Source organism: Pelodiscus sinensis, chromosome 1, assembly GCF_052426305.1.
Source record: "Pelodiscus sinensis isolate ZL-2025 chromosome 1, ASM5242630v1, whole genome shotgun sequence".
Taxonomy (NCBI): domain Eukaryota; kingdom Metazoa; phylum Chordata; order Testudines; family Trionychidae; genus Pelodiscus; species Pelodiscus sinensis.
Genome location: NC_143052.1, coordinates 296,073,763 through 296,088,116, shown reverse-complemented (window position 1 = coordinate 296,088,116; position 14,354 = coordinate 296,073,763). Strand labels below are relative to the sequence as shown.

General features: G+C 43.6%; 1 protein-coding gene across 4 annotated transcripts in view; it reads left to right on the top strand.

Annotated features, from left to right (window-relative positions):
• Positions 1 to 14,354, top strand: part of INTS6 (integrator complex subunit 6) — a 104,758-nt gene that overhangs the window by 36,285 nt on the left and 54,119 nt on the right. For all 4 annotated transcript variants that reach the window (XR_012900687.2, XM_075919091.2, XM_075919093.2 and 1 more), the window contains one exon: positions 12,968 to 13,151. Coding sequence is in view for 3 of the 4 variants with exons in the window: in XM_075919091.2 (XP_075775206.1) it covers positions 12,968 to 13,151 (184 nt within the window). In the remaining variant the exon portion in view is untranslated. The remainder of the gene's footprint in view (positions 1 to 12,967; positions 13,152 to 14,354) is intronic.

Sequence of the window (14,354 nt, the reverse complement as noted above, 5' to 3'; positions counted from 1 at the left end):
TGGCTATCGTGTAGGCAGATCATTTTTTATAATTGAGCAGTCTACTTCAATGCAAATACGATTAGCTTGTCTAAATATTAGACTAACGTTATACAGTCTGCAGATGTCTATTTTTCTACCATCCTCTGAGTGACGGCAGTACCCCAGCCTAGTTGTTACTTAAGGCATCATGAATTTTTAAGGCCTGACTCTGGACAGCCACAGTCAATTTTCAGGAAAGCCATCTGTGACCCTGTGGATTTACCAAACTGCCACCTAGTATCCAACCTTTGTTCTCCAAGTAAATTAACCAGATAGTTCTTGCAAGTGGTTTTCAATTACTCCTATATGTTACAGATATCTTGGACCTTTCCCAGTTAGGTTTCATGCTGGGATGTGGAACAGGAACTGTATGCAAATGGGCTACCACTTTTTGTCCATTGATGAAGGAAAGACAATTTCTCATATTACTAGATCCTTATGCAACATTTGTTACTATTATCAACAGAATACTATGTCAGTTTTGAAATTTTAGGGCTTACTGGGGAAATGGCGCTAGATGAGTTCCTTCCCTTAGAAATGTGCTCAGAGTGGTGATAACTAACTTTTCACAGACCTCTCTTCCCTCAGTGCGCACACTATAATTTGTCCAATCCTGTTCTTGGTCTAATGGAAGCCTCAAGGGATGACACTGCACTGTGTTTCTTATGGTTAAACAAATCTTCTAGCTATACCAGTCCAGAAGATTCTGGATCATGCAGCACAAATGTGCCTATTTTTTGTCGTGCCTGCCTTCTAATATGATTTGCCAATTGGCATTTTGTATTTGTTATTCTCATTATAAGAAAGCAGGAATGGATACTACATATAAAACAGTAACGAATTGGATGCATGGTTTTGGTGCTCTATAACTAGGGTCCTACCAATTTCACAGCTGTGAAAAAAATGGAATAAGCCCTTCCCTGTGAAATCTGATGTTCCCTTGTTCCTAGGAGTGTACCATTAAAGGAGGCTTCATAGTTCTGATTGGGCAGTGGATGGACAGGGCTTGTCCCCTGCAAACTGCTCTGGCTGTGGGAGTGGTGGACCAGACCAGATCCACTTCGTGGTGCCTGAGATTGAGTGGCAGCCTGAGGTTCCTGCAGCTGATTGTGGGGCAGAGGGTGTAGCACTTGCTGCTGCTGTGCAGAGAGAGCTAAGTATTGTCCCTTCTAAGCCAGTCAGGACTAGCAGTGAGGAGCCCCTAGCTGGAGTGTTCCCTGCAGCACAGGGGGAGATAAGACCCACATGTACCTCTTGGAGCCTCCTGTGGTTGTTGCCTTCAGAGCACAGCTCAGAAGGCTACACAGAAGTGAGGGTGACAATCCCATGACCTCCCTACAACAGGTTTTGTGCCCCCCCCCCATCTTTTTGGGTCAGGGCCCCCAGGTTACAATACCATGACATTTTAGGTTTAAACAGTTTACAAGCATGAAATTTACTAATTTTCAAATTGTATGTCTGTGAAATGGGCCATAGTAGATTGTGAATTTGGTAGGGCCCTACCTATGACTAATTTCAAGGGATGGGTTTTATTTGGGAAAATGTTCACTCTGGCCACTTGCAGCAGCAAAAGCAGATTGAAAGGGCAAGCATCACTTTAGCTATTGAAAGCATTTGCTTTTTTTCTTCTTTTATAAAACGTGAAGCAGAGGGTTATCTATCTATTCCATGCTTTCAAAGCTCCTGTGTAACTGCGTAACTCAGACCGTTTGTCCAGATCATTTTGAATTATGAGCCTATTCTCTAAAGCTGTTGCAACCCTTCTCAGTTTGGTATCATCTGAAAACTTAATAAGCGTACTTTTTATGACAATATCTAAATCATTGATGTTATTGAACAGAATTAGTTCCAAAACTCACCGCTGCAGAACCCCACTTGTTATGCTCTTCCAGCATGATTGTGAACCATTAATAACTACTTTCATGATTGTGAACCATTAATAACTACAGTTATCCAGCCAGTTGTGCGCCCACCTTATAGTAGTCCTATCTAAGTTGTATTTGCCTGGTATATTGATAAGAAGATCACGTGAGACCGGATCACACCTTACTAAAGTCTAAGTATACCATGTCCACTGCTTCTCCCTCATCCACAAGACTTGTTATACTATCAAAGAAAGCTATCAGATTGGTTTGGCATGATTTGTTCTTTACAGATCCGTGCTGGTTGTTATCTATCACCTTATTTTCTTTCAGATGTTTGCAGATGAATTCCTTAATTACTTGTTCCATTATCTTTCCTGGCACAGAAGTTAAACTGACTGGTCTGTAGTTTCCTGGTTTGTTCTTATTTCCTTTTTGATGGATGGGCACTATATTTGCCCTTTTCCAGTCTTCTGGAATCTCTCCTGACTTCCATGATTTTTCAAAGATGATTATTAAAGGCTCAGATAACTCCTCTATCAGCCCCTTGAGTATTCTAGGATGCATTTAATCAGGTCCTGGTGACTTGCAGACAGCTAACTTTTCTAAGTAATGTTTAACTTTTTAAATTTTATCTTCTAAATCTACCCTATTTCCACTAGCATTCACTATGTTAGACATTCCTTCATCATCAGACTTCTTGTTGAAGACCGAAACAAAGAAGTCCTTAAGCAACTCTGCCATTTCCAAGTTTCCTGTTGTTTCTCCCTCTTCACTGAGAAATGGGAGTACCCTGTCCTTGGTCTTTTTCTTGCTTCTAATATATTTGTAGAATGTCTTCTTGTTACCCGTTATGACTTAGCTAATTAGAGCTCATTTTGTGCCGTTGCCTTTCTAATCTTGCCCCTGCATACCTGTATGGTTTGCTTATATTCATCCTTTGTAATTTGCCCTAGTTTCCACTTTTTATATGGCTCTTTTTTGATTTTTAGATCATGCAAGATCTCCTGGTTAAGCCAATACTTTTGTCATACTTTTTATCTTTCTTGCACAGCAGAATAGTTGGCTTTTAGGCCCTTAATAATGTCCCTTTGGAAAACTGCCAACTCTCGCCAGTTGTTTTTGCTCTTAGTCTTGCTTCCCATGGGACCTTACCTACCAGCTCTCTGAGTTTAATAAAATTTGCCTTCCTGAAATCCATTGTCTCTATTTTGCTGTTTTCCCTCCTACCATTCCTTAGAATCATGAACTCTATGATTTCATGATCACTTTCACCCAAGCAAATTCTCAAACAGTTCCTCCCTATTTGTTAAAATCAAATCTAGAACCGCTTCCCCCCCGTAGCTTCCTCAACCTTCTGAAATAAAATGTCTCCAATGCAGTCCAAGAACTTACTGGATAATCTGTGCTCCGCTGTGTTAGTTTCCCAACATACATCTATATAGCTCAAGTCCCCCATCACCACCAAATTCTGTGCTTTGGATGATTTTGTTATGTATGGCCCATTCGTCTTGAGAGACGGTGGTAAGCAGCGGCAGTGACACTCTGAGTTTTGCCTGGATCTGCAACTTCTTTCATGGCTTATGCATCCAATATTGGATTTGCACAGTCGATTACAATAGCTACATGCCAGTCTACTTCCATTTCCATGAGTCTGAAAATGTTTCCTTCTGAGACGGAGTTCTTTTGCATGACTTGCACAGGTCCTATCGAAAAATGATGTGCCCTGTTGTAATAATTGTCACCAGGTGTTGTGATCTGATGACGTAAATTCCCAAGAGTTTGGATTGATGTTAACTTTTTCATAGTGTTTTTACATATTTCCTTGAATCTTAACTTTGGCTTTCCTCTTGTCCTTGTTCCACTTGTTAGTTCACCAAAGAGGATTTCTTTGGGAAGGTGTTTATCACTCATTCTCCTCACGTGGCCAAGCCACCGGATTCTTCTGTTGTTAAGGATCGTTATGAGACTGGGTATGCCAGCTCTTGATAGGACATCTACATTTGAAACTTTGTCTTACCACTTAATATTCACAATTCTGCAAAGGTGGAAACTGTTCAATTTTTTTCTCTTGGCACGAGTAGGTAGTCCAGGTCTCAGATCCATAAAGCAAGACACTTAATACGCACGCTTGGTATATCAGCATCTTTGTTTTCAATAATGATTTAGTTAGTTGTTTTAAAAAAGCCTCATCTACCTTTTCTGCCTGGGTAGGTGGTCTACTATAGTAGAATCCTAGCATGACATTACCCTTGTTTTTTACCCCTTTTAACCTAACCCAGAGACCCTCAACAAGTCTGTCTCCTACATCCATCTCCACCTCAGTCCAAGTGTATACATGTTTAATATATAAGGCAACCACCTCCTCCCTGTTTTCCCCGCTTATCTTTCATGTGTAAGCTGTATTCTTTTATACCAATATTTCAGTCATGTGTGTTATCCCTCCAAGTCTCTGTGATACTAACTATGTCACAGTCACATTTGTTTATTAACACTTCAAGTTCTTCCTGCTTATTACCCATTCTCCTTGCATTTGTATACAGGCAGTCCCCGGGTTACGTAGAAGATAGGGACTGTAGGTTTGTTCTTAAGTTGAATGTGTAGGTAAGTCGGAACTGGCGTCCAGATTCAGCCGCTGCTGAAACTGATCAGTTTCAACAGTGGCTGAATCTGGACGCCAGTTCTGACTTATACAGATTCAACTTAAGAACCCCAGGCATCCCCAAGTCAGCTGCTGCTGAAACTGATCAGCGGCTGATTCCAGGAAGCCCGGGGCAGGTGCTTCCTGTAGTCAGCCACTGGTCAGTTTCAGCAGCGGCTGACTTGGGGACGCCTGGGGCAGAGCAGCTGGGGTGCTGCTGGGTTGGTCCAGTAGCGCCGCCTCTCCTCGGCGCTACTGGACCGACCCGGCAGCACCCCAGCTGCTCTGCCCCAGGTGTCCTGATTCAGCCGCTGCTGAAACTGAGCAGCAGTGGCTGAATCAGGACTCCTGGGGCAGAGCAGCTGGGGTGCTGCCGGGTCGGTCCAGTAGCGCCAAGGAGCGGTGCTGCGGGACCAACCGGCAGCCCCCCACCTGCTCTACCACAGGCCCGGGGCTTTGCTCCACATCTCCCTGGTCTGCTGGGGGGGGGCCACTAGCTGCGCCCCCCCCCCCCCAGCAGACCAGGGACACGGGGAGCAAAGCCGCAGCGGTGGCGGGGTGCCGCGCCTCTGAGACTTTGCTCCGGCAAAGCCTCAGAGGCGCGGGACCTCTCCACCTCCCCGGCTTTGCTCCAGGTGTCCCTGGTCTGCTGGGAACCGTCTCCAGCAGACCAGGGACACCGGGAGCAAAGCGGCAGCGGTGGCGGAGTCCCGTGCCTCTGAGGCTTTGCCAGAGCAAAGCCTCAGAGGCGCGGGACCCCTCCGCCTCCCCGGCTTTGCTCCAGTTGTCCCTGGTCTGCTGGAGACGGTCCCCAGCAGACCAGGGGCACCCGGAGCAGCTTTTCTTGCCCCGGAGCTCGCAGGCAGCAGGGCTGCTGCGCTCTGGGCAGTCCTGCTGCCTGCGAGCTCCAGGGCGAGAGAGCCCCGTTCGTAAGTGCGGATCCGACATAAGTCAGAGCCGCGTAACTCGGGGACTGCCTGTATAGGCATCTAAGATACTGATTTGATTTTGCCTCCCAGGTCTCTCCATGTTCTTCACCTACCTGTGGGCTTTGGTCACCTGCCCCCGTCGAGCCTAGTTTAAATGAAGTGTAGCAATACCAAAATGAGATCCACTCTGACAGTTGAGAAGTGAGTGGAAAAAGTCCTGTGGAAGCTTGAAATGCCAGACAGCTATCAGTCAGTTGGGAATCAATTTAGAGTGGGTAAATCATGGAGGCGGAGTAGTGGGGGGTAGGAATGCTATGATCCAAGTAGCCAAGGCAATCAATACCCTTCTGCTAGAAAGGGTAGCGACTCTGGGAAATGTTCAGAGCATAGTGGATGGCTTTGCTGTGATGGAGTTCCCTAACTATTGTGGGGCGATAGATGGAGTGCACATGTCCATCTTGGCATCCAACCACCTTCCCAAAGAGTACGTAAGCTGCAAGGGGTATTTCTCTGTTGTGTTGTAGGTGAACCACAAGAGTTGTTTCACTGACATCAGTATGGGATGGTTGGGAAAGGTGCATGATGCATGCATCTTTAGGAACTAAAACTGCAAGATGGAACTTTCTTTCCAGACCAGAAAATTAACATCAGGCTGTTGAAATGTCAATAGAGTTAGCCTTGGAGACCCAGCCTATCCCTTCTGTGGCTCATAGTCATACATAGGCAGCCTGGACTGCAGTAAAGAGCAGTTTAACTACAGACTGAGCAAGTTCAGAATGGTGATAGAATGTACTTTTGGATATGTAAAGGATGTGTGTTGCAGTTTATTGACTATGTTAGACTTCAGCGAAAATAATGTTCTCATTGTTGTGGCAGCCTGCTTTGTGCTCCATAATATCTGTGAAAGTAAGAGGGGAAATTTTATGACAGGATGGATAGCTAAGGCTCAGCCCTTAGTAATTATGAATAGTCTGACACCAGGGCAATAAGGAGAACACATTCAGGGGTATTGCAAATCAGAGAGGCTTTGAAAAACAGGTTTGTGAATGACCAGTGATATGATAGTCACGCATGTTGCTCTTAATGAGGTGCCCCCTGCATTAAGTGTGCTTGCCTGTATTACCTCTGCCCTCCATGCAACACAAGCAATAAAGGAACTGTTTTTGAGAAATCATGCTTTTTTATTTAGGGAAAACAAAGAAGCATGGACAGAAAAGGAGTTTAGGGTGGGCGTTACCGGTGGGGGCGGGGAGAAGAGAAAGTGGCATATTACGATCCCCCAATTCAGTAATCACATAGGTGTGAGAATGACATCCTTTTGTTCCAGAATACAACCCTGAGGGGTTGAAACTGAGGCTACCAATGACTCACCTTCTTCCCCTCCCCACCAGCATTCTAGGGCTCCTGGGAGAGGAGGCTATAGAACTTGGTGAGGAGGGAATGTGGGTCAACATGGGCCAGAGGGGTTGTCTGTGATCTGGCTGTCCTGTGAGTTTACCACATGTCACCAGCTCCGACATGACCCTCAAGATGTTTTCTTGTGTTTTTACTTCACATGCTCTGCATGCTTTTCTGTCCTCACGTTCCACTTCTCCTGCAGCAACGTTTTCCTCCAGTCACTTAATTCGCTTAATTGTGCCATTGAATATGCCGTCCCTGCTACATTTTTGTCTTAGCCAAAAAATGGGAATAGCTGGACCTGGGGAAGTGCGCATTAGGCTTGCAGTTGCATTCCCTGTAATGTAAATGAAAGGCAGATTTTACAGGAGTTATATTGTGGAACACAGAACCTAATATCTTAGCATAAAGAAAGATCTGTCCAAGACAATAGGCATGTGTTATATACAAGGCCAGTTATGCTTTAAGCACTCACTGTGCATCAGGTACACCAAAGATCTTAAGGAAGCAGATGGACTCAGTTTGGTGGGAGGCATGGTAAGGGACAGGTTGGGGGTCACTCTTTTGCTTCCACTTTGAAAGCATGTGTGACACAGTTCTTGCAAATAGCAGCTCCCATAGCTAGGCAAGTGCCTATGTTTGCAAACTGGGACCATGGTGGTGTGTTACCAGGGCAGGGACTCAAATAATGCTTTGTTGGGGATGAGCAAATAGGTGTACTGCTGTGGTATCAGTAACATATCTTCCTCCACTTCATCCAGGTTGCCATGAACATTATCAGTCTTCTCTAGTCACACAAAGTGATAGGGAGCAAATGTTGAGTGAATGTGGCCAGAAACCTGGACTTTGTGCTGCAGTGATGCCAGACCACTTACTGCTGGTTTGTTGTGGAAAGGTATCCTTCTGGGGAGGAAGGCATAAGACTGGCCTTCCCAGAAACCTTGAGAGCGCTTTATGGAGATGTGCAAGTAGGATTCCCACTCCATCTCTAGGCACATTAATGAATAGTTCTGGGGAGCCCTCGCTGTATAGGCAGGGTGGCTGCCACAGATCGCACCCAATCACCTTAACCCACATGTAGCATGATTGAAAAGGTGAACTCACAAGAAGTGCCCTCCCTGCTGTCAAAGCCCAGCAGTGAGATGTCTTGGAAGGAGAGGATTGTCTCCAATAGGTCCTGGCTGTCAGTGAGATGGGATGTTCTCGCTTGCTGACCATTCTCCTCCTTCTCTACTTCCTCATCCACACTGTCCACTGTACTGCTGCCTGAGGCGTCCAGAGGAGTGTCTTGGGAGAAATCCATGGACTGGCTTAGGAAGTTGGTTGCATCTCCCCCCGAATCTCATGCAGCTGCTCATAGAAGTAGTGTGTTTGTCACACTGACTCAGACCATCTGTTTGCTTCCTTTGTCTTCAGGTACTTTTGTCTGAGCTCCTTTAATTTCACATGGCACTGCTGGGTGTCCCTGATGTATCCTTTCTCCACCATGCCCTTTGTGAAGTTAGGAGCTTCAGGGGATAGCCGAGTTAGTCTGTTACAGAAAAAAACAACAAATGGTCTGGTAGCACTTCATAGACTAAGAAACCACGTAAATGGTATCATGAGCTTTCGTGGGCACAGCCCACTTCTTCAGATGACTGGAGTTATGCTATCCCCTACTCATAACTCTGGTCATCTGAAGAAGTGGGCTGTGCCCACGAAAGCTCATGATACCATCTACATGTTTTGTTAGTCTATGAAGTGCTACCAGACCATTTGTTGTTGTTTTTTTTGTGTGAAGTTGGCATAGATATAAACATTTCTTTTGCTGTTTATATTTCTGTATGAACTGATTTCTCACCTCACAGAATGAGGTGCAGGGTCTCCTGCATGCTCTATGCTGGAATTAGTTTTCAACCCTGGGCATTCATGGTCAAATGTGCTGCCTGCTTTGAGATCTGCTTGCCATGCTGGCCTCTCAAGAAATGAAATTCATATTTTCCCAGGTCTTTTCCAGTGTTCTTGGAGAGCAGCAGAGTTGAAAGTCCTTGCCAGAGCAGTCAAAGCAGAGCACTGTGGGACTCTTCCCAGATGCCAAAAATGTCGACTTTCACAGTGCTGCATCTGCAGTACTCTAAAGCAGACCTTGCTAGCTTAAATTTATCATAACTCCTTATGAAAAGCTGGAATACTGATATCGATGTAATCTTTAAAGTCATTGGAAGAAGATTGATGGCGTATACTTATTGTTGAGAAAATTGACCTAATGCAGTTAAGTTTGACCTAATTTCCTAGTGTAGATCAGGCCTGGGGCAGCACTCTCCTTTTTGTGTTAATTAGCCATCAGGCTTACTGATTGTAGACTAACTTTAGAAGTTCTGCAATGTGTCTTACTGCTGTTTCAATAAGTACTACATTGGATGTCCAGAATGATTGCACCTGGAAAGTTCTTTGAGCAGTGTCCTTGTTTGTCCTGGTGCTGCTTTTTGGAGAACTTCAGTAGCAGTGTCCATTGGGCCCCTATACATGTTGTCTCTCCTTAAGCTGCATCACAAGGCTATCGTGTGTGTGTGTGTGTGTGTGTGTGTGTGTGTGTGTGTGTGTGTGTTAGTTAACCTTTCTCAATTCCTCCTCAGCCACCCTGGCTAGAGATGGAGCAGTCCATTAAGACTATCATCTTAATTTTACTTACCTATAATTACTCTCTGAGTTATAATTCTTGTTGTTTTCCCCTTTCTTTCTCTATCCTTAAAAAAAAAAAAAAAAAAAAAACACTTTATTTTTTTCTTCCCACCTTTTCTCCCCCATCCGGGGTCCTTTTCAGCAGCAGGCTATTCTTAATTTGCCAAGATTCAAAAAGTCCCTCACTTGTAAATAAGCAATCTTGATCGCAGATAGATCCTCTCAGCATTCAGTACCTTGACCAAGACCTCATATAACAAAAGCATGATCTTTGCTAATCACACTGGCCAAGATCCCACAAAGACTGTGCCAGAAGAATATTTTCGTAGTGGCAGCTCTCCAACCCTGATCATCTGATAGACACACGTCTTCCACATCTAAGGGCTGTGGATCAAAGAAGTAGGCTGTGGACTCCTCTCTCAGATCTTCTAAGAAAGCAGAATGCCTCTTTAGTGAGTCCCAAGATAATGAGCAAGATGGTTATTTCTTATGGCTATCTTCAGCACTGAGGCTATGTCAGTTCAGAAACCAACAATAACCAGTGTTGCTGAAAGGCACACAGACCTCATGGGCATGGGCGCTGGTTCATTGGCAGGTGTAAGTGGCTTGATCAGGACAGTAGCAACCAGTGTTGACAAGATACCTGTCCCCCAGACACTGACATTGATGCCAAGATGATGGATACAGACTGAACTCTGACATTCAAGAGACCTCAGCATGCTAGATGCACTGGAATCCCTTCTTCTTGGTACTGAGCCTCTTCCAAGCACAGGAAATATCTCCACTGCTATGCCATGTTCCTCTGTTGTCTAGCAAAGGTTCAGACAGCAAGCCTGAGACAGTAGTGTTTTAATATTCTTCTCATCCTTCATGTAGTTTTCATTACCAAAGGAGCTCAAGGACACACCCACAGATGACTGCTCCACCGCCCTTCAGGAATGGCCACCCATGGGTACCACCACTGGGCTCTGTGCTGCTGCCACCCCAATGGCCTTATTGGGATCATTGGGTGGTGCACTGCCAGCACACTTCTAGAGCTCTGAGCTTCACCAAGAACCCTTGAGGGCATGCTCCCTTGGCCACACCATCCAGAGGTTCAGAAACATCTTGTTATTTAGATGAACTGGAAACAGGTAACAAGGAGAAAGTGATTCTGAAGACCATCTCCTCTCAATATGAAGCAGTCATGCCTTCTTCACCATCTTTGGCAGTCATCTTGCATCTTTTTCAGCAACTGACAAAGAAGATGGCAGACATTCTTCAGATTGCATTAGAAGAAGCTGAAGATACTCACCAACTGCTTAATATCCTCCTTTTTTGAGCCTCCTCAAAGATTACCATCCTGATTAATGAGGCCATTTTAGACCTGGCAAAGGCTGTGTGCCAAACCCCATCATCGGGGCCCTTACCTGCAAGCATGCAGACAAAAAAGGCTATGCTCCTACTATGGAATCTCTTATTCTCTCACCCATCACTCAGCTCCATTGTTGTGGGCTTTCTCAACTCTCCTGGTCAAGAACACTAGTCTAAGAGCTTATTCCTATGACAAAGGTTGGAAATGATTTGATATGTTTTGTAGAAAAGTATACTGTTGAGCCACTCTACTGTTTCTTAGCACCAACTCCTAGAACCTCATGACAAAATATGATTATATAAATTACTCAAAGCTGAATTACTACAGGGTATCCCTGATATGCATCCAATATATGTTACAAAAAAGTGGCCATATAGTGAAAGGATGTAAAGTGCATATCCCTCCCCCTCACTCCCCCCCCCCCCCCCCCACGGCTGACTCACGTTTGCAGAAATTGGTCCTCTTTTTTTTGCACGATGGGAGGGCAGGGAATGGGAGGACTTAAAATGGAACAGTTCCCGCAAGTGTCAATGACCCTAGTGTAGAACCAACAGACACCCTCTTATTAAGAGAACCAGAACCAGAAGTACATCATAACTCATTCAAGGCCATTAACCAGGAGAGCCAGCTAGTGGCAAAGACATCACTACAATCTGCCCTTGAAGTGGCTGCCTGTCGTCCTGCTCTACTGCTGAGGTAATGCAATGAGCATTATGACATTTGTAAGGATTCCCTAAAGAGAAGCAATCCATGGTTGAGGACCTTCCCTTTTGAGGGTATGAAGCTCTTTGCTGAGGAGATTGACATCTCCCATTATATCCTAAAGAATTCCAGGGCTTCTACTCCAGTCACTGGGTGTCTATACACTGGACAAAAAAGACAATTTAGCCTCCAATCCCAGCATAGACCACATGTCTCAAAATTAAATTCAGCTCCACTGTTAGCTGTAAATAAATGGAAATTCCCTAAATTCAAACCATCTGGCCCACAATCTTCATCCCTAGTCCTCTATATTTACACCCCACTTTTGATGGACAGTTTGAGGCACCATTACACCACTCCCCGACTGACACAGCCGACCATTGTTTCACATCCATTTGGCTGTTGATTGGCAGTGTTCTGAAGTGTCTGGGAAGGCACATAAGACTTGATGGGACCTAGTGATTGTTTGAACTGGATACTGCATTCAGTTTATCTCCCTTCTTCCTTCATAACACCCTTTCTCATTCCTCTTCAAGGACCTTTCTCACAAGAGTTACTATATGACATAAGATAGATCACTTCCTCCAGCTAGGAGCCATAGAACCAGTACCTCAACATCTACAAGACAAGGGGTTCTACTCTTGTTATTTCCTACTACCCTAAAGGAAAAAAGGTTGAAGAGCCATAAAAGGCTTCAGACATTTCCACAAGTTTGTCAGATGGAAAAATTAAAGATGGTCATGTCTTTGCGAGCATTACAGCATTGGAATAGGGAGACTGGTTTTCAGCCTTCAGCCTGCAGGACGACTATTCAAGTAAGCTGCTGTGGAAGCTGGAGAGCCTGGACCAAAGACTATCATGGGATCTAGATTTTGATAATGATAGCACTGAAATGTTTCTTGTGCAGGATTATCATTCCCACCAATATTCTGGTCTGCCACTTCAGTAGTTTTGTTCAGTGGTTTTCATTTATCTTCAAAATGAATACAGAGAAACACTTTCTGAAATGAGTCTGGATCCTTACATTGCTCACCAAAAACAATTTTGATTTTAGTACATTTTAGGCAAAGGAGAGTGTAATGCAGTTCTGTTTGTAGGAACTCTCAATAAAACAAGGTTAAAGAACGTAAAAGTAAATGTACATTTTTAGAAGGTATTCCCTATTTTGGTTTTTGGCTCTTAAGTTTGCTTTTTCTGTTGCTGTGAAATGAGTTTGTTCAATGCTGACCAAGTTATAGATTCCGTATTAAATATAAAATATCTGATCTTTGTTATATTGTAAGCTTTTCTGGGTTACGTATCTTTGTGGTTGAATTGTACAATAAATTGTAGCCATATAGATACTTGACTTTTTGAATTCTCTATTTTGTGAAAAAAAAATAAATATTTTTCTTTTCAGCTTCATTTACCTCTCAATTCTCCTTTACCTGGAAGTGAATTGACTAAGGAACCTTTCCGCTGGGATCAGAGACTATTTGCTTTAGTTCTGCGTTTGCCTGGCATCACAACTCCAGAATCAGAGCAGATAGCAGGCGTGCCAGTTGATGACTCAGCAATTACACCTATGTGTGAAGTCACAGGAGGTGAGTGCCTTAGCTCACTTCACAAAGTAGATCTTATGGAAAAGTGATCTAGCATATAGCTCACTTTGTATAAGAGTGTATTTGAAATTTTCTGACTCCTTTGTTTAATCTCTTTAAAACTCTAGACACACTAGGGGTATATATTACAGCTCTGTTAGGACATATAAGTAGTAAAATTTCACATGAATTCATTTGAATTATCTTGAAAGGATGCGCATTTGCTTTCTTCGGCAGCTTTTCACAGAGGATGAAATATGTTTTTTATTTTAGGCACTCATCCAGAAGTCTTAAAAATTATGAAATCTGTTCCATAGTGAGAGAGCATTTAGTTTGCTGGCAGAGAACATGTCAGCATTTAAAGGCCATGGAATGTGTTTTCTTTTGAGAGCTTTTAAATATTTCTTAAATGAAGAATATTTTTTGAGAAAGGTCTGCACTTGCCCTTTTCTTCCATTGCCCTTTATGTATGTTTGTAATCTTTCATGGTTATCTGTCTCATTTAGATTGTAAACTTCTCTGGTACAGGTGAGAAGTTATGTCGTGTCTGTAGAGTGCCATAAACACTTTGTATCAGAAACACAATCCATGTAGCAGTAATTGAGGTGATGGAAGAGGGGAAAAAGGAAAAATTTAAAAGTGAAAGAAACTTCAAACAGATATGATCTCCAGCCACACTCCTCAGAATGTAAAGTAGATACTTCAGCCACTGGATTAAACAATGGTTAACATCCATGGGAATTTAAAAGGTGCTGAAGGAATTTAAAAGGGGGAAGGGATAGCTCAGTGGATTGATCATTGGCCTGCTAAACCCAAGCTTGTGAGTTCAGCCCTTCAGGGGGCCATTTAGGGTTCTGAGGCAAATCTGTCAGGGATGGTACTTGGTCCTGCTGTGAGGGCAGGGGACTGGACTCAATGACCTCTCAAGGTCCCGTTCAGTTCTATGAGATGGTATATCTCCATATATTATATTATTATATTGAAGTCTGCCACAAGGGGGAGCTCAGATTCCAAGAATGTGATAGATTGTAAACTATCAAAAAAAATCTGAAAATGTAAAAGGCTACAAAGTTAAAACACAGTATGTATATGTCTATTAGTTGTTACCAAGATACATGAAGAAATTCATTAATGAAGTCATTTAATAGGCTGTCTTCATTCGACCAAATTACATATGTTCTCTTTGTAACTTGTTTATCTATTTCT